This window comes from Microcaecilia unicolor, chromosome 1 (genome assembly GCF_901765095.1).
Source record: "Microcaecilia unicolor chromosome 1, aMicUni1.1, whole genome shotgun sequence".
Lineage (NCBI taxonomy): Eukaryota > Metazoa > Chordata > Amphibia > Gymnophiona > Siphonopidae > Microcaecilia > Microcaecilia unicolor.
Window position 1 is genome coordinate 654,366,379 of NC_044031.1, and position 25,783 is coordinate 654,392,161.

The window sequence follows — 25,783 nt, forward strand, 5'->3', positions numbered from 1 at the left end:
CATAATTAAACTCTGGAATTCGTTGCCGGAGAAAGTGGTGAAGGCGGTTAGCTTGGCAGAGTTTAAAAAGGGGTTAGACGGTTTCCTAAAGGCCAAGTCCATAAACCGCTACTAAATGGACTTGGGAAAAATCCACAATTCCAGGAATAACATGTATAGAATGTTTGTACGTTTGGGAAGCTTGCCAGGTGCCCTTGGCCTGGATTGGCCGCTGTCGTGGACAGGATGCTGGGCTCGATGGACCCTTGGTCTTTTCCCAGTGTGGCATTACTTACGTACTTATGTACTTCTCATATGTCTTCTGGCACAAACCCTGTACCATTTTTGCCACCTTCCTTTGAACTGCCTCAAGTCTTTTCATGTCCTTGAATAGATACAGCCTCCAAAACTGGACACAATACTCCAAGTGGGACCTCACTTCAGACTTGACAGCCATTAGTAAGAGGACTTGACTACTAAGTGGCACAGAGAAGCACTTTGAAGAGAAGTTAATGAATGAGAAACTCAAAGCAGCTGCAGCATTACATCCAAAATTTAAGACCGCATGGATCAAGAACCCTAGGCAGAAATTTCTTGTTGAAAAAATCCAAGCCAAGAGTGCAATGACAGTTAACGTTATTGCAGATGCGACACCTGCTCAGATCTGTTTGGACATGGATGATGATTTCTTCACTTTCAGTACTGCAGAACCAACATCACAAGTGGCAAAGTTATTCTCTGTCTGTCTTGGCCACTGTTGGGCCTTAACTCAGCATTTGATTAAAATAAATTGAATGACTAAAATAATTATGTGTCCAACTTGTTAAGAATACTTTTTACTTTGTAACAGGGGCGTAGCCAGACTTCAGCGGGAGGGGGGTCGAGAGCCCAAGGTGAGGGGGGCACATTTTAACCCCCCCCCCCCGCCACTTTTGACCCCCCCTCCCAGCGCTGCCGCCCTTACCCAGTCTCTTTCAACCCCCTTACCGCCACCGCCAAGTTCCAACCCTCCCCCGCTGCCGCAGTCAGGTACCTTTTCTGGCAGGGGTCCCCAACCCCCGCCAGCCGAAGTCCTCTTCAGCGCCGATCTCTGGTGCGTTTGCTGATCTGGATTATGTTTCTGTGAGTCCTGACGTCCTGCATGTTCCCACATACAATAACTACATGAGGAACAAGCTGTAAATCCATCATTATTGTAAGGTACATTCTGTCTAAAGTTCGTTATAGATACCAATTCTGCTAAATTCCGCCCTCTCCAGTACACAAATTTTGGAATCTCTTGGAAAACTGAGTGTACTTTCAAAATGTCCCAGTACTTGAGAATCACCTTGCATAATTCCATAGTCTGCGATGAATATGGTAATATGCACACCACAGTCTGCTATGCAGTAGAACTCCGGGAGTCGTGAAGTAACCACTCCCGATGAACATACTTGGCTCTTTTGTATGCTTATAACTCCCTTAGGGTATTTTCTTTGTGAAAATCTATTTGTCGTCATTTGAGAATTATTATAAAAACTCTGCTTATTAGAGCACAAACGTTTAACTCTAAGAAACTGTCCTTTGGGTACACTATCCCTTAGATGTCTAGGGTGATAACTAGAATAGTGCAACAGAGCATTACGATCTGTATCCTTTCTGAATAACGATGTAACAAAACGACCATCTTGAAGGGAGACTGCCATATCCAAAAAATTAGTATGTTTGAAATCACATTCCATATTAAAGGTGATGTTCTTGTCACATGATTTTAAATAACTAATGAACTCCTTCAATTGTTGTACATTGTCTGTTCAAATCAATAACACGTCGTCAACAAAAGGAGTTACAGAATAAGTTAGATCATTTGAAATTACATATACAAGAGGATATTTATAAGAAAACCATGTTGGAACATAATCAAGCCATTGATAGATATCGTCAACATATTAACACACAGAAAATTAATAAATATAAAAGGGATACATATGATTATACTAAGGGATATGTTTACTCATGGATGGACAAAGTAGGGGGTTATAAGAAATCTAGAAGGAATAATTGACGAGTAGCATTTATAAATTCATCAAATGACTCATCTGGTGATGAGCAATTACCAAATGCAAATGTAGTTTGCACTAAGGAAGATCATCAATTGAATAGTTTACCAGCTTCTACTCCTGCGCAGGTCCCTCCAGAAAACGTGGACCCCAAATCCAACAAATCTGCAGACAGGGCAAGAACCATTAATGGAGATTTATAATTTGTCATCTAAACAACTGTCTGATATTCAATTGAAAGTTCTTAAATTAGGTCTATGGTAAAATTATGTCTTACCTGACAATTTTCTTTCCTTTAGTCGCAGCAGACAGATCCAGGAAATGGTGGGCTGTATCCGCCTACAAGAAGTGGAGATAGAGAACACTGAATAGAAAGCAGTGACCCTGGGCGTCCAGCTCCTTCTCACTTTGGTATAGGTCGCATCCCCAAAGCAGGATACGAATAAAACATACAAACAAAAACCCTCCTCACAATAATGTGGTAAGAGCCGAACACACAAACATGGAAATTCAAGGAAAAAACGACTCGGAAAATGAGTCCAAACTGAAGTATCTACAATACACTGTCTTTTGTCTCTCTTCTTTTTTTCTTAACCATCCCGGACATCACACATCTGAAATCTAAAAAGGAAACGCGTGGCCACAGCAAAAAAGGGCAGGGATCCTGGATTCATCTGCTGTGACTAAAAGAAAGAAAATTATCAGGTAAGACATAATTTTACCTTCCTTAGCCTCTGCAGCAGATGAATCCAGGAACTGGTGGGATGTATCAAACCAATCCCCTAAATAGGGTGGGAAGCCGCTGCTCCTCGAGTGAGCACCGTCACCCCAAAATGAGCATCTCCCCGCGTTGCTACATCAAACCTGTAGTGTTTAACAAAAGAATGACAAGAAGCTCAAGTAAGCTGCTCGACAAATGTCGTCCAAGGAAAGTACGCCCAGGAAGTAGCCTCTGCTCGAGTCGAATGAGCACACAAAGCATAAGGAGGAACCGTACCCTTCACCAGGTAAGCTGAAAAAATGGTTTCCTTAAGCCACCGAGCAATGGTCACCTTGAATGCAGCATAACCGTGTCTGGCACCAGACAAGAGCACAAAAAGATGGTCTGAGCAACGGAATTCATTAACGGAATTCTGAAGGTACCAGAGGAGAGCATGACAAACATCCAAAAGGTGAAGTAGAGAAACGTTCTCTGGAAAAACTGACCTCCAAAAGGAGGTTAGAAAAAGTGACTGATTCAAATGAAAGGCAGACACGACCTTAGGCAAAAAGGATGGGACCGTTTGCAGAGTAACGCCTGATTCCAAAAACTGAAGAAAAGGCTCCCGACATGACAGAGCCTGAAGTTCAGATACCACAGAGAGTGGGGTTAAATGGGCAGTATTCACAATGGAGAAGGGTAGTTAGTGGGGTTCCTCAGGGGTCTGTGCTAGGACCGCTGCTTTTTAATATATTTATAAATGATTTAGAGATGAGAGTAACTAGCGAGGTAATTAAATTTGCTGATGACACAAAGTTATTCAAAGTCGTTAACTCGCGACAGGATTGTGAAAAATTACAAGAGGACCTTACGAGACTGGGAGACTGGGCGGCTAAATGGCAGATGACGTTTAATGTGAGCAAGTGCAAGGTGATGCATGTGGGAAAAAAGAACCCGAATTATAGCTACGTCATGCAAGGTTCCACGTTAGGAGTTACGGACCAAGAAAGGGATCTGGGTGTCGTCGTCGATAACACACTGAAACCTCCTGCTCAGTGTGCTGCTGCGGCTAGGAAAGCGAATAGAATGTTGGGTATTATTAGGAAAGGTATGGAAAACAGGTGTGAGGATGTTATAATGCCGTTGTATCGCTCCATGGTGCGACCGCACCTTGAGTATTGTGTTCAATTCTGGTCGCCGCATCTCAAGAAAGATATAATACAATTGGAAAAGGTGCAGCGAAGGGTGACTAAAATGATAGCGGGGATGGGGTGACTTCCCTATGAAGAAAGACTAAGGAGGCTAGGGCTATTCAGCTTGGAGAAGAGACGGCTGAGGGGAGACATGATAGAGGTATATAAAATAATGAGTGGAGTGGAACAGGTGGATGTGAAGCGTCTGTTCACGCTTTCCAAAAATACTAGGACTAGGGGGCATGCGATTAAACTACAGTGTAGTAAATTTAAAACAAATCAGAGAAACGTTTTCTTCACCCAACGTGTAATTAAACTCTGGAATTCATTGCCGGAAAATGTGGTGAAGGCGGTTAGCTTAGCAGAGTTTAAAAAGGGGTTGGACGGTTTCCTAAAGGACAAGTCCATAAACCGCTACTAAACGGCCTTGGAAAAATCCAAAATCCCAGGAATAACATGTATAGAATGTTTGTACGTTTGGGAAGCTTGCCAGGTGCCCTTGGCCTGGATTGGCCACTGTTGTGGACAAGATGCTGGGCTCGATGGACCCTTGGTCTTTTCCCAGTATGGCATTATTTATGTACCTGGAGCGCCAAGGCAATAGCAACCAAAAACACCATCTTAAGAGTGAGATCTTTATCTGAAGCTAAATGTAAAGGTTCAAAAGGTGCGCCCTGTAACGCACTAAGAGCTAAATTGAACTTCTAAGGACACGGGTGCTGAAGCACTGGGTGAAGAAGAGAACCTCTCAAAAATCATACCACATCCGAATGAGCCGCAAGAGAAGAGCTGGCCACTCGACCACAGAAACAGGCTAGAGCAGCGACTTAAACCTGGAGAGAGTTATATGACAACCCCTTCTGCAGACTGTCCTGCAGAAAGGCAAAGATCTGAGAAACAGATGCTTTAAGGGGAGACTAAGCATGCTCCATACACCATGCCTCAAAAGTACGCCACGCTCTGGCATAAGCCAAAGTCATGGAACATTTCTGGGCCCAAAGCAAAGTGGCGATGACCGAATCATCATAGCCTTTCTTCCTCAATCTTGCCCTCTCAAGAGCCAAGCCATAAGACCAAAGTGGGAGGCGTCCTCTATCTGCACCGGACCTTGATAAAGAAGGCTGGGCATGACCGGGAGCCCCAGAGGAGGCTCCACTAGAAGTTGAACCAAATTTGCATACCACAGATGGCATGGCCAGTCCAGAGCTACCAACACTACGAGACCCTAATGAAGTCTGATCCAATGCAGGAGGCGTCCAATTAAGGGCCAAGGGGGGAAGACACAGAGAAGGCCAACGTTGGCCAGGGTTGTAACAGAGCTGAAGAACTTGAGTACTTTGGCGTTTTGTCTGGTAGCCATCAGATCCATTACTGGTGTGCCCCACCGCTGACAGATCAGATGGAAAGCTTCTGTTGCTAGTTCTCATTCCGCTGAATCTAGGAAATGATGGCTGAGAAAGTCAGCTTGAACATTGTTCTGGCCTGCAATGTGAGCTGCTGAGAGACAGAGAAGATGCGTCTCCGTCCATTACAGCAGGCCGGACGCCTCTAAGGCCAACCCTATGCTCTGAGTACCCCCCTGGAGGTTGATGTAAGCCACTGCTGAGGTGTTGTCCGAGAGAACTCGAACTGCCTGACCTTCCAGGAGATCTTGAAAGGCCCTGAGGGCTTGCATCACCACTCTCAATTCTAGCCGGTTGATGGACCACTTCGCCTCCGTCTCTGACCAACGTCCCTGCGCCACTCGGTGGAGACACAGAGCTCCCCACCCCGAGAGGCTGGCATCTGTGAGCACCATCACCCACTGAGGGGACGCCAAAGGCATTCCCTTCTGAAGATTGGAGGCACACAGCCACCAGGCCATGCTGTCCCCTGCGAGAGGAAGCCACAGCAGCCGGCATTGATAATCCTGGGACACAGAAGACCAACAGCGCAACAGAGCATGCTAGAGGGGACGCATATGCGCCCTCACCCATGGAACCACCTCCAGAGTGGTCGTCATTGACCCAGGACATATACATAATCCCAGGCTTAAGGACGACAACGCAACAGGCCGTGAACCTGGGAACAGAGCTTGAGCCTCCTGCTTTCTGACAAGAAGACAAGTCCCTGAGCCGTATCGAAGAGCACCGCTAGATATTCCAAAGACTGGGAGGGAACTATACGGCTTTTGGGAAAATTGATTACCCAAGGGACTGCAGGAACTCCAAAACTTGAGAGGTAGCAGCTCGACTGTCCTGTTCCGAGTCCGCTCAGATCAACCAATCATCGATGTACAGATGAACTTTGATCCCCTCTTTTCGGAGGAAAGTCGCAGCAACTAAAAGGTGCAAGGAGACATAGTTAGGCCAAAGGGCAACGCGTGAAAATGAAAATGATGGCCTAACATGGCAAACCATAGATACCTCTGATGAGGAGGCCAAATCGGGATGTGTAAATATGCCTCTTTCAAATCCAAAGCCATGAGAAACTCCCCCTGCTGGACAGATGCTATAATCGACTGTATGGTCTCCACGCGGAAATGGCGCACCCTTAGACATTTGTTCACCTTCCAGAGGTCGAGAATAGGCCTGAAGGAGCCCCCTTTTCAAGGAACCACAAAGTAAATTGAATAGAGCCCGGTGGGCGCCTTGGTCTGCGTTACAGGAACCACTGCTCCGAGATCTAGCAACGTCTGCAACATGGCCTCCACGACCGCACTTCTGGTCATCGTGGCACATCGAGATTCCAAAAAGGAGTCTGACGGGCAATGCAAATTCTAGTCTGTAGCCATCTCTGATGAGATCTAAGACCCACTGGTCTGATGTAATTTTGGCCCACTCTTCGTAAAAAAGGGTCAGCCAACCCCCCAATGGACACAACCAGAAAATGGACCTGCGCCCCATCATTGGGCAGAGCGTCCTGCAGCCTGAGATCTGGCTGTTGCGCTCAACGCTCGCTTGTCACTCCGAAAGGAAGACTGCTGTTGGAACTTGGAACGCAGGAAGGACAAACCACGACCAGGACGATAATGGTATGTCTCGCGGAAACGAGGCCTCGAAGAACTTGGTCTCAAACTGGCCTTGGATCTGTCTTCCGGAAGATACTGGGATTTAGAGTCACCTAAATCCTTCATAATCTTTTCAATATCGTTGCCAAAAAGTAACTTCCCTCTAAAGGGAAGCCTTGTAAGACGTTGCTTGGAAGCCATATCAGCTGATCAGTGGCGCAACCACAATAGTCGGCGAGCCGAAACTGCCAAAGCCGTTTAGCAGATGCCCTGACTAGATCATAGAGTGCTTCCACAAGGTAGGTGAGAGCCGACCCCAATAGGAGCAGTGGCAACAGAAACAGAGGCCGAAACCTGGTCCTGTTCCAAACTCTACTGAAACCAGGAAAGGCAAACTCTAGCAGCATAGGAACTACAGATGGAGGCCTGCAAGGCCAAAGCTGCTACCTCAAAAGAACATTTAAGAGATGCTTCGAGACGCCTCTCCACCATATCTTTAAGTGCGACTCCCCCTTCCACCGGAAGAGTGGTCTTTTTAGTGACCACAGTAACTAAAGCATCAACCTTAGGTAAAAAGAAAGTGTCTAGCGTAGAAGCAGACATCGGATGGAGACTCGCCATAGCCCTAGCCACTTTCAACCCACTCTCTGGGTCAGCCCACTGAGCGGAGATTAGTTCTTGAATGGATTCATGCATCAGGAAAGCTTTAGAGGGCTTCCGCATGCTCGCCATCTTAACGTTGATAGTAGCTGTCGCTTGTTCCTCTGGGTCTGAAATATTCACAGCTGCTAAAGCGGGGGGAAGAGGGGTTGGTGGTTGAGAGGCTAGGATAGGGGAGGGCAGACTTATACGGGGTCTGTGCCAGAGCCGGTGATGGGAGGCGGGACTGGTGGTTGGGAGGCGGGAAATACTGCTGGACAGACTTATACGGTCTGTGCCCTGAAAAAGACAGGTACAAATCAAGGTAAGGTATACACATATGAGTTTATCGTGGGCAGACTAGATGGACCGTGCAGGTCTTTTTCTGCCGTCATCTACTATGTTACTATGTATCAGAAATCAGACCATGGAGCTCATCACAATGAAAAATCCAAACCTCCACCGGATCATCCTGCTCAGCTGGAATATGATCACCATCCTCTAGTTCCTCAAGCCTAGAAGGGTGCCCTGAATCCCCTGATCCCGCCAAAATAGAAGGCGTAGGAGAATGGGGACCCAAAGACCCTCTCTCAGGCAAAGAAGCTAACCTCCTGCGCTTGACTACCGGATCTTCTAGAAGAAGAGGGGACCTGAAGTCACCCTGGCTAGACAGGGTCTCCCTGCTCTCCAGTAAAGACAATTTAGGAAGGGGAGGGAGTACAGAAGAGAATCCCCTCTTCATCAAGTAAGCCTGATGTAAAAGCAGGATAAAATCCAGGGAGAAATCCATACCTGCTATGCTAGCGTCAGACGAATCAAGAAGAGAACCAGAAGTCGCCCCTGCACTGGAAACACCCACTCCTTCAGAACCGGAGAGGCAGGAAGGTTCAGCAGAGGAAAAACATGCAGACTCCACAACCGCTTCAGACGCGGCAACAACCACGCGTGTGGCACCCTCTGAGCGTGAAAACTCCCCCACAGGCTCCCCTCAGCACCGGAGGTCACGTCAGAGCACTGAGCTACGCAGGTACCCGCTGTGGAACAGCAAGAGCCACAGCAGGAACATCTTTTGACAACTTCCGCCGGAACCAATCACTCACAAACACACAGAAATAGGGCAAACATTTACTCACTGGGGCTGCAACAAAGTCCCCGAAGGCAGCAGCTGCTCTCAAAGGGAGCCCAAATGGCCCTCCCGCTCCCCACAGCCCAGCAGCTGCTTAGCAAGGAAATAAACAAACTTCTGCTAGGGTTTGAAACATTATTATTTTTTTGCCGGCTGGAAGCTCCACGGTTGCAAGGTTTTTAAAAAAAAAAAAGCTATAGCAGCTGGGACATCGAAGTCCAGGGAGCCCACAACACACAGAATCAGCGAGACAGGCAGACTGACACACAGAAGCAGTGCTCTTAATACCTTTCTACCCTAAGTGCTGTAAACCTATTAAGCCTATTACCATACAAAATACCTTTTTCCAAACCACACCTATGTGTTGTATTATTGTGCACGAAACCCACTGCCCCTAAGAAGTGAACACAGGACCAGAGCAAGGAACCCAGACCCAGAAGAGAGCCAAACAAGGGTGTAGCCAGACGCCCAATTTTGGGTGGGCCTGAGCTCAAAATGGGTGGGCACAACCCTGTCCCCTGCCTGGCATCTCTCCCTCCCTGATCAGGTCTCTGAACTCCACCCCCCAACCCCCAGTACCTTGTAAAGCCTCCAGTTCTTCTCTGGCAGTGAGCAACGACTTTTACCTGCTGCTTGTGTCAGAAGGAAGCTCAGGGCTGGCGTGCGTGAGCAGTGGGTATGAGTTTGCCTCTGGGAGAGTGATTATGGGGGGTGACTTTAATTTGACTTTAGCTGATATGGATCATTCCAAGGGGGGGGACGGGTGGTAATCTGGCTCATAGAGAGGAACTTTTACACTTGGTCAAGGATTTAGACTTGCTTGATGTATGGAGGCTGCAACATCTAGGACAACGATCCTATTCCTTTTACTCATAAGCACAACAAATCTATACTAGAACTGATGTGCTTTGGTGTAGCTGCTCCTTATGGGGGCAGGTGTGCGACACTGAAATAGAGAATATACATGCTTCTGATTATGCCCTGGTCTGGGTCTCCTTCCTTGGATTAGGTGAGGAGAACCGTTTCACCTTTTGCAGACTGAATGAATCCCTATTGGGGGGATACGAGGGTTTGTCAGGAGATACAAGGGGGGGGGGGTCATAAAAATTACTTAGAATTTAATGATGGCAGAGAAGTATCAGATAGAATCTTCTGGGATCCTCTTGTCGATAGTGCAGGGGCACCTCATAAAGTAGGGGGCTATATGTAAGCGGGAGCGCTGTACTCAGGATCTCGAGAGCTGTATGAAGCTTGCTCATTTGGAGACACTGCATCAAGGGGGGGGGGGGGGGTGACCCTGAAATTTTTCCTCAATTAATAGCTGGTAGAAAGGATGGAATTTTGTAGACGCTAAGCCCAGCAAAAAGTTTTCGAATTTAGTAACAAGGAAGGGAATATGTTGGCATTCTTTCTCCGAAAACGACAGTCTAAGTGCACTATTACCAAGATTAAAGAGCCTAGAGATGCTATTTTTGACTTGGACAGGGAAATTAGAGAGCAGTTTGTACAGTTTTACACTACTCTATATTCTCAGGGCGAAGGTGCCTCGGTGTCCGAGATTCAAGATTCAGAGGGGATTGGGTTGAAGAGACTGCCTGAAAATAATAAGGTTGAGCTGGAGGCCCCAATAACTCTGGACGAGGTCTTAAGGGTGGTAAAAGGTCTTAAGGCTCCAGGGATGGATGGTTATACTGCTAAATTTTATATGTATTTATTCATTTATTTTATTTATTTAATACATTTATACCTCACATTTTCCCGCTAGTTGCAGGCTCAATGTGGCTTACACAAAACTGTAGGAAAGGCTACAGTACAGAAAAGTACAATTAAACAATGTAAAAGTAAGATAGTGAACATATAGACATCATTTAAACAACAATATGTAGATGATAATAAAGATAATTACCAGCTTATTTTTGAAAGAGAAAGACGCCCATATTTTGACCCAAATCGGGATATGGGCGTCTTTCTCCCGTGGGCGCCCAAATCAGTATAATCGAAAGCCAATTTGGGCGCCTCCAACTGCAGTCTGTCGCGGGAACGAACAAAGTTGACGGGGGCATGTCGGAGGCATGGTGAAGGCAGGACTGGGGCATGTTTTATCGGCCGAGAAGAGATGAGCACGCTCGGCCGATAATGGAAAAAAGAAGGGCGGCAGAAGCAAGAATTTGGGCCGCTTTTTTTTGGACCCTTTTTTTTCACGAACAAGTCCACAAAAAGTGCCCCAACTGCCCAGATGACCACCCGAGGGAATCGGGGATGACCTCCTCTGACTCCCTCAGTGGTAACTAACTCCCTCCCACCAAAAAAAAAGAACTTTAAAACCTTTTTTTTCTAGCCTGTATGCCAGCCTCAAATGTCATACCCAGCTCCATCACAACAGTATTCAGGTCCCTGGAGCAGTTGTTAGTGGGTGCGGTGGACTTCAGGCAGGTGGACCCAGGCCCATCCCCCCCCTACCTGTTACACTTGTGCTGGCAAATGGGAGCCCTCCAAACCTCCCCCCCCCAAACCCACTGTACCCACATCTAGGTGCCCCCCTTCACCCATAAGTGCTATGGTAATGGTGTAGAGTTGTGGGGAGTGGGTTTTGGGAGGGATTTGAGGGGCTCAGCACCCAAGGTAAGGGAGCTATGGACTTGGGAGGTATTTTATTTTTTTTTAATTTTTACAAGTGCCCCCTAGGGTGCCCGGTTGGTGTCCTGGCATGTGAGAGGGGGACCTGTGCACTATGAATCCTGGCCCCTCCCATGACCAAATGCCTTGGATGTGTTCGTTTTTGAGCTGGGCGCCTTCAGTTTCCATTATCGCTGAAAACCGAAACCGCCCAGCTCAAATCCGCCCAAATCCAATGCATTTGCCCGGCACCAACCGTATTATCGAAACAAAAGATGGACGCCCATCTTTTTCGAAAATACGGTCTGCCCCGCCCCTTCGCGTACCCGTCCTCGGAGATAGTCACCCATGGAGATGGGCATTCGCGTTCGATTATGCCCCTCTAAATCAGGCATGGATGTTATTCAAAAATACAATCTTGGAAGCCAAGTCCAGATGCATTCCACGTATTTGCAAAGGTGGAAAGAAGAGAAAACGACAGACAGCATGGTTAAAAGGTGAAGTAAAAGAGGCCATTACAGCCAAAAGATAGTCCTTCAAAGAATGGAAAAAGGACTCAAATTAAGAAAGTGGAGGAGTGGCCTAGTGGTTAGGGTGGTGGACTTTGGTCCTGGGGAACTGAGGAACTGAGTTCGATTCCCGGCACAGGCAGCTCCTTGTGACTCTGGGCAAGTCACTTAACCCTCTATTGCCTGCCGCATTGAGCCTGCCATGAGTGGGAAAGTGCGGGGTACAATTGTAACAAAAAAAAAAAAAAAAAAAGAAGCAGCAGCAAAATAAGCACTGGCAAGTCAGATGCAAAGCATTAATAAAGAAGGCTAAAAAAGAATACGAAGAGAAACTTGCCGAAGAGGCTAAAACTCACAACAACAACTTTTTCAGGTATATCAGAAGCTGAAAGCCTGCAAGGAAATCCATGGGACCATTAGATCGTGAAGGAGCAAAAAGGGTGCTCAGGGAGGACAAGGCCATAGCGGAGAGACTGAATAAATTCTTTGCTTCTGTCTTTATGGAAGAAGATGTAAGAGATCTGCCTGTACCGGAATTGGTTTTCAAGGGTGATGATGCAGAGGAACTGAAAGAAATCTCAGTGAACCTGGAAGATGTACTGAGCCAAACTGACAAATTAAAGAGTAGTAAATCACTTGGACTAGATGGCATACATCCAAGGGTACTCAAAAAACTCAAGCATAAAATTGATAACCTGCTGTTAGTAATATGTAAACTGTAGTTAAAATCATCCATAGTACCTGAGGGTGGCCAATGTGACGCCGACTTTTAAAAAAGGGTTCTAGGGGTGATCCGGGAAATTATAGACCAGTAAGCCTGACGTCAGTGCCGGGCAAAAGAGTGGAAACTATTATAAAGAATAAAATTACAGAACACTTAGACAAACATGGTTTAATGGGACAGAGTCAGCATGGGTTCAGCCGAGGGAAGTCTTGTCTTACCAATTTGCTTAATTTCTTTGAAGGCGTGAATAAACATGTGGCTAAAGGTGAGCCAGTTGATGTAGTGTGTCTAGATTTTCAGAAAGCTTTTAAAACAGTTCCTCATGAGAGACTCCTGAGAAAATTAACAAGTCATGGTTCTGGTGTGGATTAGGAATTGGTTATTGGACAGAAAACAGAGGGTAGGGTTAAATGGTAATTTCTCTCAATGGAGGAGGGTGAACAGTGGAGTGCCACAGGGCTCTGTACTGGGACCGGTACTGTTTAACATATTTATAAATGATATGGAAATCAGAATGACAAGTGAGGTGATCAAATCTGCAGATGATACAAAACTATTCAAGATTGTTAAAACACGTGCGGACAGTGAAATATTGCAGGAAGATCTAAGGAAATTGGAAGACTGGGCATCCAAATGGCAGATGAAATTTAATCTGGACAAATGCAAGGTGATGCACATTGGAAAGAATAATCTGTAACATAGTTACCTGATGCTAGGGTCCACCTTGGGGGTCAGCATTCAAGAAAAAGATCTGGGTGTTGTTGTAGATAATACGCTGAAATCTCCTGCTCAGTGTGCGGTGGAGGCCAAAAAAGCAAATAGGATGCTAGGAATTATTAGGAAAGGGATGGTGACTAAGACTGAAAACACTATAATGTCTTTGTATCACTCCATGGTGCACCTGCATCTTCAGTATTTCGTTCAGTTCTGGTCGCCGTATCTCAAAAAAGATATTGCGGAATTAGAAAAGGTTCAAAGAAGAGCGATCAAAATGATAAAGGGGATAGAACTCCTCTCGTATGAGGAAAGGCTAAAGAGGTTAGGGTACTTCAGCTTGGAAAAGAGATGGATGAGGGGAGATATGATTGAGGTCTACAAAATCCTGAGTAGTGTAGAACAAGTAGAAGTAAATCGATTTTTTACTCGTTCCAAAAGTACAAAGACTAGAGGACACTGAAGGTAGTTACATGGAAGTATTTTTACAACAAATAGGAGGAAATATTGTTTCACTCAATGAATAGTTAAGCTCTGGAACTCTTTGGAGGAGGATGTGGTAACAGCTGTTAGCGTATCTGGGTTTAAAAAAGATTTGGACAAATTCCTGGAGGAAAAGTCCATAGTCTGCTATTGAGGCAGAAATGGGATGCAACCATATGCCCTGAGATTTGTAGCATGGAGTGTTGCCACAATTTGGGTTTCTGCCAGGTACTTATAACCTAGCTTGGCCACTGTTTAGAAAACAGGATACTAGGCTAGATGGACCACTGGTCTGACACAGTATGGCTACTCTTACGTTCTTATGCCTCTGTCAATTTTGTTAAATCAGACTAAAATCGCTTCCCCTTATAAAGGGTCTGAAGAATATTGCTGTTCCCTAGATGGGAAATATCGCCAAATCAACATGTACCCCCTATTGGAAAGCTTTTGCTATCTCCCCTCAATTGTGTCTAAGAAATGTATCAGAATTATGTTGTAGTTTCATGTGGTTTAGAGAATTGCACAGGGACAGAAATCTTACCTGTCCCTGCCCATCCCTGCTGAAATCTTACCCATCCCCACCCATTCCCACAAGAATTTAACCTGTCGCTGCCCAGTCCCGCAAGAATTTAATGGTACATAAAAAGAAATTCTAGTCAGTCTCTCTCTGGGTTCGAGCTGCAGCACTGCAGGCAAGGAAGGTACAGAAGTTGGAACTTGGAACACTCTGGTGTGCACATGTAAGACTTGTCTCTGATTCACTGGCACTGTGTGCTAAGAGTTCGCCACATACACGCACCAGTAGGTCAGGTGACATTTGATGCTCGTGCCCATGTCGGAACTAAGGTCTGCATATCAGCCCGGGAGCAGACAGGATTAATAGTAACAAAGATAAAAACCGGAACGGTACATCCAGTCTGCTCAACAGTCACACTCATTATGAATTCATGATTAAATCAACAATGAATGTGATATTATATATTTGATTATGGCCTTTCTGTGGCCCTATTCTGTAGTCCGCCTGGCCTTATTCTTATGTTCCAACTGCTGGAGTTGTCCTCGAAGCCCACTTCAGCCTATTCATCTTCTAATTCGTGGGACACAGGCCGTAAAAATCTGTCCAGCACTGTCCTCATGTTCCAGCCACTAAAGTTGCTATCTAAGCCCTTTTCAGCCCATCCTAAACCAAATTGTCATATGTGAGACGTAGACCGTACAAGTCTGCCTGATATCGGCCCTAGTTAATCACAGCTGGAGTCACAATCTAAGTGTCACTCGACACATCCACACACATGCAGCCATTTAGGTTTTTTATAACTTCAATTTTCTAATTAGAGATCCTCTGTGTTCATCCCATGCCTTTTTGAATTTAATCACCATTTGTGTCTCTACCACTTCCTTAATGGAAACTTTGCATCTGTGCTGTTAAAGCAATGAGAAGGAGGAGACAGCACTCAAAGAACTTGGTCAGTTATTGGCACTTGGTAGGTGAGAGGCTGGCACAAGTGCAGCATGCACTTCACAGGAACCCTGCAGAAACTGTTTCTGTGGGAATCCTGCTGGTTCGGTGGGATTCCCACGAACTTGTTCCCGTGCAGGTCTCTAATGTGGTTGACCTAAGGAAGTCTTAATCCAACTCCAACCTCGAGTTGACCTTAGTCCTTCTGAGGAGCTTGATGCAGCAGTGTCCCACCCCCTCCCCATCCTGAAGTCAGCTATTCTTCTCTAAGTCAATAGCACTTCTTGAACTAACCAGGCAAGCAAAGTATCAACAAAGAGACCCCCCGGGGGGGGGGGGGGGCATGGCCTGACTGCTGCCACCAGTCCTCTCTTCCTATACATTCCAAGCCTAGAGTTTCGAATTGGTATGGTAGTAGAGTGCACAGGGTGAGGCTCCTCATTACCAAATGTTTCAACCCCACATCCCTGAGGGTGAATAGGTCCTTTTCTTCCTCTTCGATTTTCACACTAATGTTAAACCCCAGCGCAGGCTCCCAGGGGCTGAGGGCTAGCCTCATCTGCTCTTCCTCCCTCTGTTTACCTGCAAAAGGCGTCATCCTCCCTTCCACAGATCGCCGCTAGCAGGTAGCGTTTCACACACCACTGCAGACAACGCCAGTCGTAAACCCTTCCCGCCACCGCGGTCAGCTCCCTGCTATGACGTAACTTCCTGTTTCCGCAGGGGCTAAACCCGGCGGCGGGAAGGGTTCGGGACTAGCGCTGGTAGCGGTGTGTGAAACGGTACTGCGGCGACCTTTAGAGGAGGGGAGAAAGACGCCTTTACAAGTAGATACGCAGTCACACTGGTTGTGATCGACGGATATACTCGACCTGGGGAGGGGACGGAGAGAAATATGCTGGACAGTGGGGTTGGGTGGGAGGGAGATGCCAGGCCCGGACCCGAGGGGGGGGGGGTTGATGCCAGGCCCGGACCCGAGGGGGGGGAGGGAGATGCCAGGCCCGGACCCGAGGGGGATGCCAGGCCCGGACCCGAGGGGGGAGGGGAGGGAGGGAGATGCTAGGCCCGGACCCAAGGAGGGGGGGAGGGAAGGAAGGAAGGACCCGAAAAGGAGGGAAGAGAGTTTGAGACCTGTTGGACCCAGGGTGGAAGGGATGGGAGATGGAGACGGCTTTTCCCCCCCTTATATGCCAGCTTGAACCCCCTATTAGTACCGTTTTGAAGAAGGTAGCCACCAGGGTAGGAGCAACTGGGAATTGATCTGACCTTTGGGATGAGTCAGGGTAGTTAGGCAGGCTGGTTGGCTGGACAGATGATCGCTGATTTATGTGGGTGGGTGAGATTGGGGGAGCTCCAAGACAGGAGAATGCGCTGAAGCAAAAGTAGGGACAGGGTTATCATAAGTCCTTGAGCAGGCCCTGGTAACTCTGTATTATGGCAGTTCTGTAATAAGAGAGGAAGTGGCAGCAGGTGTTTAGACAGGTAGTACTGTTTGTGTGATTTCTGTAGGTTGATGGGTACATGATTGGGACTGTGACCCTGGCTTGTCATACAGAAGCCTTTGCCTAGTTGGTAATAGTGGATTTTAAGCCAAGGATTTGTTCAATCCAATATTATGATATGGGGCACGTTGCTGGTGACACTGAGCAATTTCTTCATACATGCTGGAATTTTTTAAGCACATTTCCAAATCTCTTCCTCCTCCCCCCTCCCCCACAAAAGAAGCAATAAGAGAGGTTTTCTGCCTCTCTCCCTCCTCCCACTGTCCTTAAGTATTTATTCGCTTGACCTTGCTAAAATGTTTGCCCATAACACATTCAAAATTCAAGCAGTCCTTGTTCACTGACAGGGATCCTGCTTTGCTTTAAGTGTATCGAATTTCTCTTTCCATGAATTTTTTTTAAAAATAATTTATAGTATATTGTAGACCCAATATAATGTGGTCAAGGGTTGGACCCCCCTCCCCCATTTTTTTTATCTTATTACATATTATGCTGTACAACAAATACAAGGCAGATTCACTTATAATATGGTCAGATATCTTTAACTCCAGTGTCCAGGTTATATGGGGCTATATTGTACTACAGAGATTACACTAAGTATATAGATTCAGTTTATGTGGCTTTACTCTGCCAGGGGTGATATGATAAGACTGCATGTTGACCATAAGCACCTCTATTACATCTTTGACCTTCATACTCTTGTGCGTGGTCTATATTCTTGTGACCTTTATATGTTGGTGTTGTGACACCTCTTCGTCATCCAACCTTTTCCGACCTCCTAGAGTGTGCATTTGTTTTGCAGTGTCAGAGGAAATTGGGGTGTAGATCTTGTGCAGTGCGTGTGGCAGGCTCTGTCTTGCAGTAGAGACTTGTACTGTCCCTTCCTTGGCTCAGAATGGCTCCGACTTTGCAGCAAGCATACTTGCGCCGCTGGTGGATGGCATGCACAGCTGTTCTGGAGAATCTATTCTTCTCTGCTGTTCTTCTGGGGTGGACTTCTCTCCTCCTCATGTTGAAGAATGAGGGTTTCTACTCTTACCTCTGCCAAGGTAAGACCATAATCAATAGATAATGTTACCCATTGCCCCCCCCCCCCAAAAAAAAAGAAACTTTTTGGCTACTCTACTGGTTTGTTCTACAGTTTCCCAGAGCAGCACAAATCAGAGATCCCACCTGCTGGAATGACAGGCACAACTGGATAAACTAGCTGGGGAAAATGGTCTTCATATTCCCCCAGCACTGAGATAGTAGTGACTGGAGAGGGACTGACAATCCTGAAAAACCGGAGTTCCCATATAGAGTGGAGGAGTAGTCTAATGGTTAGCACAGTGGTATGGGAATGAGGGAAACTGGGTTCAGTTCTCACTGTGACTTCATTTGACCGTAGGCAACTCACTGAATCCCCCATTGCCCCAGGTACAAAACTTAGATTATGAGCCGACTAGGGACAGAGAAAGTACTTGAATATAATATACTGCTTGTCTGTAGTACAAACAAAGCAGTTTATATATCAAATCTATGACCCAGATATGTATGTACAATGCCATGGAGCCTCAAGACCCAACCACATGGCACACACTGTCCTTAACATATAAATGCAGAGCCCCAGACATGCATGCACAGTGCCAGAGAGCCCCAAGACCCAAGCACATGGCACACACTGTCCTAAAAGTGCAAACACACAGCCCCAGACAGGTATGCAGAATGCCAGAGATCCCCAAGATCCAAGCACATGGCACACGCTGCCTTAAACGTACACACACACAGCCTCAGATACATATGCATGATGTCGGAGGACCCCAAGACCCAAGCACATGGCACACACTGCCCTAAATATACACAGACAGAGCCTCAGACACATATGCATAAATGCCAGAGAGCCTCAAGAACCAAGCACATATACAGTCCCAAATATAGATCCAAAGAGTTTCAAACACATAGTCCCAGAGAGTGACAGAGTTTGTCAGCAAATACTCAGAATTACTAGACATTTAAATCCAGAGACTTGTAGTAATGTGAGGGGTATGTCAGTAATTCACCACAAGTGTGATAGGATGAAGTGGATAAGATATACGTAAAGTTATGCACTCTGGAGGAGTGGCCTAGTGGTTAGGGTGGTGGACTTTGGTCCTGGGGAACTGAGTTCAATTCCCACTTCAGGCACAGGCAGCTCCTTGTGACTCTGGGCAAGTCACTTAGCCCTCCATTGCCCCATGTAAGCCATATTGAGCCTGTCATGAGTGGGAAAGCATGGGGTACAAATGTAACAAAAAAAATAACACCATGTCCAAATAGCTTTCTAAGTTCACACTCTGTATATGTACTAATCAATAAGAGCAAGTAACTATAACAACAGCAAATAATTTATATACATGAATATAATAATCACAGATAACTATTTACAAGAATGAAATACTGACATAGAAGAACTATTCAGAATCAATAAGAATCAAAGTTCTTTGGAAAAGAAAACTCACACTTATCAGAAACACGTACTCCCTATCAGCAACTGCCGTCTATCTGTGATCTGCAAGCAATTACAGAGTTTGACCGTATTGCCAGTTTCACTTTTACAGGGATGTCTATGGTAGCGGATGGTAGTGCATGTTCCAGTGTGGTCCAGTGTTCAATCAGATGAAAGTTGTAGATCTAGCTGAAGATCTCCTCTTCAGTGCTGATGATTATATTTTATAACAATCTGTTAGCAGCACTGTCTGATGATCTGATAACAACCTGGAAGGTGATTGGCTTGAGAAACCACAGGAATGTTTTTTTTTATCTCATTCCATATGCTTTCTGGTCTCAAGCATTCTGGGGTCAATGTGACTAGAATTCCCTTCACATTCCTTTCCCAGATAACAGGTCCTTTTCAGACAAGCATTCCTGGTGTTTCCAACCACAGCACAAATCTGGAGAAGACTTTGAAGCAAGCATGACCCAGCACATATCATGGCAAAAGTCTCTTTATTGCAGCCTAGTGCACTGCAGATTTAGTGATCAGTCCAACAGGGATAGCATGGCAATCTCTGTAATACACTTACTATCGGTGGCAGGGGCTCTCATTCTGTAGAAATAAATCAATTTGGTAATTTATTTATCAAAGTAATACTAGATATAACATAAAGCAAATACATTCAAAGTACCAGAATGAAAGAAACTTTTAACTGTGGCACTACAAATGAGAAGACAGTCTGATAAATCAAAGTTGCTTCTGATTTAATACAGGTTCATGTCTCGGTTACATATCTTCAGAGTAACACCTGATCACCTTGTGTCACACATGCTCCAAAGCCTACCTAAGGCTGATTAGTCTGTCATTTATTGTATTATTTTTAGACTCGGGTCCTGCCTTCTCCACCTCTACACGTTGCCCTCCCCCGATAGGGACCCCCTGCCTTTTCCACCTTTGACCTATTTTCTTCTAGTTTTTGTCCCCTGGGTCATCAGTTAATCATATAAGGGGTCTTTTACTAAAGCTTAGCTCGAGTTATCTGCAGCAGGGCCTATAGGAATAAATAGGCCCTGCTGCAGATAACTTGAGCTAAGTTTTAGTAAAAGAGCCCCATAGGGAAGTAAAACAGTGGACTTATCTTATGCATGTGAGTTAGGGGCTTTTGAGAGCAGAGAGGCCTGTTTTTCATTGTCAACTGTATTCAGTTATAACAGGCTGTTCTGCTTAGTATGTGGTTTCTTGCCATGACCCCTGACTGACTTATTTGCCTTACTGGCGTATTTAAACCTTAAGCTTCGGCTCAAATATATTTATGTAAGCCTAAAAAATGTATTTGTGTCCCTACTTGCTTTACTTATGAAGTATTTAATTTTATTGTTATTTTCTTATTATGATACTCTATATTCTTTTGCTAGTTTCTTTATATCTGTGTTATTCTCTAATTCTGTTTCATCACCTCTAGAGACCCCCAAACCTCTAAGTGTGATTTCTGTGGGTTTAAGTAGTATTTCAGCTGCCCATTTTCCTTTAGTCAGGAGGAGGAGGAGATTGTTGTATTGAGGATGTTGAAAAAAATAGCAGTACCTTTTAACTTTTCTTTCTTTCTTTCTTTCCTCTTTCACTCTGCTTGGCTGTCTGTCCTGCTAGATGAGAATGCCACTTCAGAACATGCTCAGAATGCTTCTGCAGCTCCACATGAGTGGCCAACCTGCAAAGACCAGGATGAGATGCTGAATCTGGGTTTTACGATCGGCTGCTTCCTGCTTAGCTCAACCATGCTACCCCTCGGCATCCTGATGGACAAGTATGGGCCCCGGCCCCTTCGTCTGCTGGGCAGGTGTGTATTACTATGTTTATTCCACAGTTTTTAGGGCCTATTGGAAGAAGCCAACAAAAATATTATAGAGTTTGCATCAAAAGATGTTTGAAAAGAGACTTAAAGACCTGAATATGTATACCCTAGAGGAAAGGAGGGATAGAGGAGGTGTTTAAATACTCGAAAGGTATTAATATACAAACAAATGTTTTTTTCAGAGATGAGGAAGTAATAGAACTAGAGGACATGAATTGAAGTTATAGGATGGTAGACTTAGGATTAACATCAGGAAATACTTTTTCATGTAGTGGTTGCCTGAAGAACCCTCTTGGTGAAGGTGGTGGGGACAAAAATGATGACAAAATTCAAAAATTTGTGGGATAAACATAGGATCCTTTTATAGAAAGAGGAGGGGGTCAAAGCAAAACTTAAATGACCTTCACGCTTTAAAGGCAGCATAGAGGGGTGTAACTTGCACAGAAGATCAGGTGCAACTCTGGTCACCTTCTTTTGCAGACTGGATGGACCATACAGGTATTTATGTGCTGTCATTTACTATGGAGTCGTTTTACTAAGGTGTGCTAACAGATTTAGTGCATGCTAATGATTAATGTGCGCTATATGCCATGCAGCCCATAGGAATATAATGGGCTGCATGGTATTTAGCACATGCTATTTGTTTGCACTTTAGTAAAAGGATCCCTATGTGACTATGGATGTGGTAAGCAAGTATTAGTAACTGAATAGGAGGATTCCTTGAGTTTGGAAGAGTGGGGATTTTTTTTTGTTTTTTTGGTATGAACCATAACGATAGATTTCCTGGGCTGGATGACCTTACATTTGTTCTTTCACAACTCTGTTGTTCAAGATCTAAACATTGTTACCTATTCCCCTCCACCCCCTCCTTTTTTTTTTTTTGAGTATAACAATTTTTAAAAATATACAATCAACCCTTTCAACCCCTTTATCCGTGCCAGTCCTCCACTCAAAATTGCCTTTCAGACTAGCAGCTTAGCCCCTTTTCTGAATAGACCTAATTGTCCGTACTGTTCAACAGAAATGCCTCTTGGGACAGGTTGGTGTGTCAAATATCTGTATTTGCGTGAAATATGCTCTATGAATTACTCTGTATTGGCATTCTCTAAAGTCTGTATTTTAGACCAATTTAGATATCGATGCAATACATTTTTGGATATCCCACTGTTTATAACTAAATAAATAACATTTAGGAAGAGTACCATTCAAATTAAGCCAATTTGGCCTTAGAGATAAAGATTGCCATGTAGCCAAATAGTATTTGGTGAGGTCCTTTAACTTATATTCGAAGAGTAAAGACTCTGTGGTAGCTGAAAGTTGCATACCTAGATTTCCTGCTTAATTGTATTAAACCTGTACATAACTGATTTTTCTTGAGTGGGAAAGCATCTTCCTCCTAGGGGTGAGAACTTTCCCTTCCACGCCAGTCTTGGTATGGAAATCCATATAGTTCACGGTCCATTTCTGGAGTGGCTTTTGAGTACTGGAATAGAAAGCTGGCCTTTAGATTGTAAGCTCCTTTGAGCAGGGACTGTCCTTCTATGTTAAATTGTACAGCGCTGCGTGACCCTAGTAGCGCTTTAGAAATGTCAAGTAGTAGTAGTAGTATTGCTTATTGTCTGCAGCAGATGAATCCAGATACTTGTGAGTTATGTCCATCTACCAGCAGGTGGAGATAGTGCAGTTCCTGCACTGTCTTATAGGATGGAATTCTCCTTGCTCAGTCAGTATTCACTGTCTCCAGCAGGTGGATGGATGGTTTCTCACAAGCTCCTGGTTTCATCTATATGCAGTTCCTGTTCTGTGTTTCTCAGTTCAGTGGAACTAGGGGTGAGCGGCTGAGCGGTGCTGCCTTTGGGGGGTACACATGGTCACCCCAGGTCCCTCCCCCACCCTTCTGCCCTCTCCAGCCCTCTCTTTTCTCCTTCCTCACAACAGCTGGGTCTATAAAAAAAAAAACACACAAAGAGAGCAGCTTACAAATGGTTCCTGGTGCCCCCAGCATCTGGGCTGGGAGAGGGGAGGGTAGTGTTGTGCCTCCAGCAACAATGAGGCAGCAGACTTCTCCCAGCAGTGCCACCCGGGGTGAGTAGGCAGTTATTTTTCTATTGGTACAGTTTGTCGCAGTAGTGTTTTTCCTTTCTGTCCCCAACATGGGGGCAAGGTAATTTCTTGTTGCTTCTGCCATTGGCGGCACTGTGCAATGCGGGATTTTTGGGCAAGCTGTGCAGTCTCTCCTCCGTCTACAGCTATTGCGGTCCAAGACCACTAATTATTTCCTGTGCCAGTGAGTGCAAGCTGGTCTGTTTTGTCAGCAGGCTGGCCTGGGCGGCCATCTTGTAAGCACGCTAGCTGGGAGCGCCTGTGTTGACTTTCTTTCCCCCATGTTTCTTTTTCTTGGCACAGGGTTGTCTGTGAAAAAAAATGGGGGTCCCTGTTGGTGATTATTCCCCACAACAGGGAGTGCCTCTGGGATTTTCACCTCTCTTGTCCTTTCCTGCCAACTCTCCAGCGGAGTCGCCTTCTGTGAGGCCCCTGGTGGAAAGCTCTTTGGCATTCATATGCCACTGCTTTCAAGGTGTTTTGAGTTGGTGGACTTTTTCTGGCCCACTGCGGCAGAGTTTGAGGATGATGACATCTTTCAGAAGAACTCGGTGTTGCATTCGCACCACAGGGACTCTTCAGGCTGTTGTCTGAGTTTGCTCCACATCCATTTTCAGGTTTGTTCTCTCCTTGACTGACTAGCTTCTTTTCTTCAGACCAGCCTCAGATGGCGGGTTTTAGGAGGCTGCCTACCTCCTTTTGGGACTTGAGATGGTGCCGGAGGTCAGCTTGGTTTGGGGACTTCACATTGGCTGCGTGGCATCCTGGCTCCTTTGCATGCCTGGAATAGTATTACTACTACAAATCATTTCTATAGCGCTACCAGTTGTACACAGCGCTTCACAGTTGAACATGAAGAAAAGACAGTCCCTGCTCAAAAGAGCTTACAATCTAAATCAGGACACAGACAGGACAAAAGGGATAAGGGTAGGACAGACAGATAGGACACATAGGGAAAAGGGACTATTGAAGAGAGGAAGACAAGATAAAGGTTACAAGCAGGTGACAAGTTAGGAATTAAAAGCAGCATCAAACAGGTACCCTGCATATGGCACTCGTGTCAGGCAGGTCCTAAGTTCCCACGTCTTGCATGGGTGGTGTTGGCTCGTAACTGCGAAGGCGAGCTATGAGGGGGGGGGCTGTTTCTCTTCCGATACTGGGGGAAGTACAGGCTTGGCAACAGTTTCGTCGCATCCTAACACTTGGGTTGGCCTGCTTTTCCTCCCAGGGATGTGTTGGTAGCATCTGCCTCCTAGGGTCATGCTGTCTGAAGTGAGACCGACTTTTCCTTCCCCGTTTCTCTTATCAGTCGGCAGCTCTGTTCAGCTCGGCTTTCACTATTCTCGCTTCTGCCATTACTGTATTAAGGGTAAGTTATTTCCTCAGTGCGATTATCTCACTGTTGAGCAATTGCTCTTTCTGTCTGGTTTCTGAGGCAGGAGCACGGTGCCTTTGTCTCTCCTGGTCTCTGGGGTCTCTCTAGTAGAGCGTATACCTCACGTAGTCCATACAGGAATTTTTTCTCTTTGTTGTGTAATGTTCTCTTGGAAGTGCCTGGCCTTCTCCTGTCAAGTTCAGGTTTTGTCTGAGTTATGCTGTTTCTTAGCTGCTGAGGAGCGCAACTCATTTTTCCTTGGAGCTTGTTTTACATCTTTTTTTTTTTTTTTTTTTAGCTGTTTTTATTAAGAGGAGAGGTGCATGACATGACAAAAACAAACAAAATCAAAATAACCACATCTCTCTTCAAGCCATACAGGTACAATGGTAAGACATGAAACGTAAGATGCTAAATAACTAATACATATGTCGAACTGACTATACCCCACAGAGTTCCAGCGAGGATATACCATACATGTCAAGCTCTCCCTCACTTTTCAATTTACATGCCCCCACCCTTATGCCCTCCCTCCCCCTCTCTTTCCTCCCCTGAGACTGAACCCGACTCCTATCAATGAAGCTACATCATATTTGTTGACTAGTTGCGACAAACAATCCTGACATCTCTACCAAATGTTGATATAGGCTTGAACATGTATCCAAGCAGGATCCAGATTTCTCTCCCTCACCCACATCTCCATTTGCGCGATGCTAGCATACCACTTAGCAATGGGAAGGGGATTACCGTCTACCCAGTGCTGCAGGATAACCTTCTTAGCCAGCACCAAAGCTAGCAGGATAAACCGACCCTGCATGTCAGAGAAGTCTTGCGCCACAAGGTCTGAGTCCGACCTCATAAGCATGATCCCGTAGGATCACTTCACAGATTTGCCCAGAACCTCCTCCACAAGAGCCTGGACTCCCTGCCAAAAATCCAGCAACGGATGGCACTCCAAAAAATGGTGTACCAGTGTTCCCCTCCCGAGCTTACATTTGTTACAATCCTCAGAGTCCCATTACCCCATAGCTTTGTCTCTGCTTCTAGTAAGATATGCATTGTGTAAAATTTTAATTTGGATTTCGTGAAGACCTACATTTGGAGTGATTTTGAACGCTAATAAAAAACAGTGTGCCAGTTCCTAAGTTGTTACCTCTGTCCCCAATATTGCACCCCATTGCCTCGCGAGCTGCTCAAAGAAAGGGGAGAGGGGTGCCATGCTCTTCCCATGCAGTACCATTTCGAAAGCTTATTGTGTTCACTGGACATCTGGGTGAATGCCCTATCCAGCGCCGTGAAAGTTGGGGGCTTCCGGTCCGTTCCCTTCAG

The 25,783-nt window shown here is 45.6% G+C and overlaps 1 protein-coding gene across 1 annotated transcript in view; it reads left to right on the plus strand.

The window, feature by feature from the left end:
- Nucleotides 1-17,487: 17,487 nt before the first annotated feature.
- Nucleotides 17,488-25,783, plus strand: part of LOC115456910 (large neutral amino acids transporter small subunit 3-like) — a 71,606-nt gene continuing 63,310 nt past the window's right edge. Inside the window, exons 1-2 of the mRNA XM_030186303.1 lie at nt 17,488-17,721; nt 20,772-20,961. Coding sequence (XP_030042163.1) covers nt 17,568-17,721; nt 20,772-20,961 — 344 coding nt within the window. The 5' untranslated portion in view covers nt 17,488-17,567. The remainder of the gene's footprint in view (nt 17,722-20,771; nt 20,962-25,783) is intronic.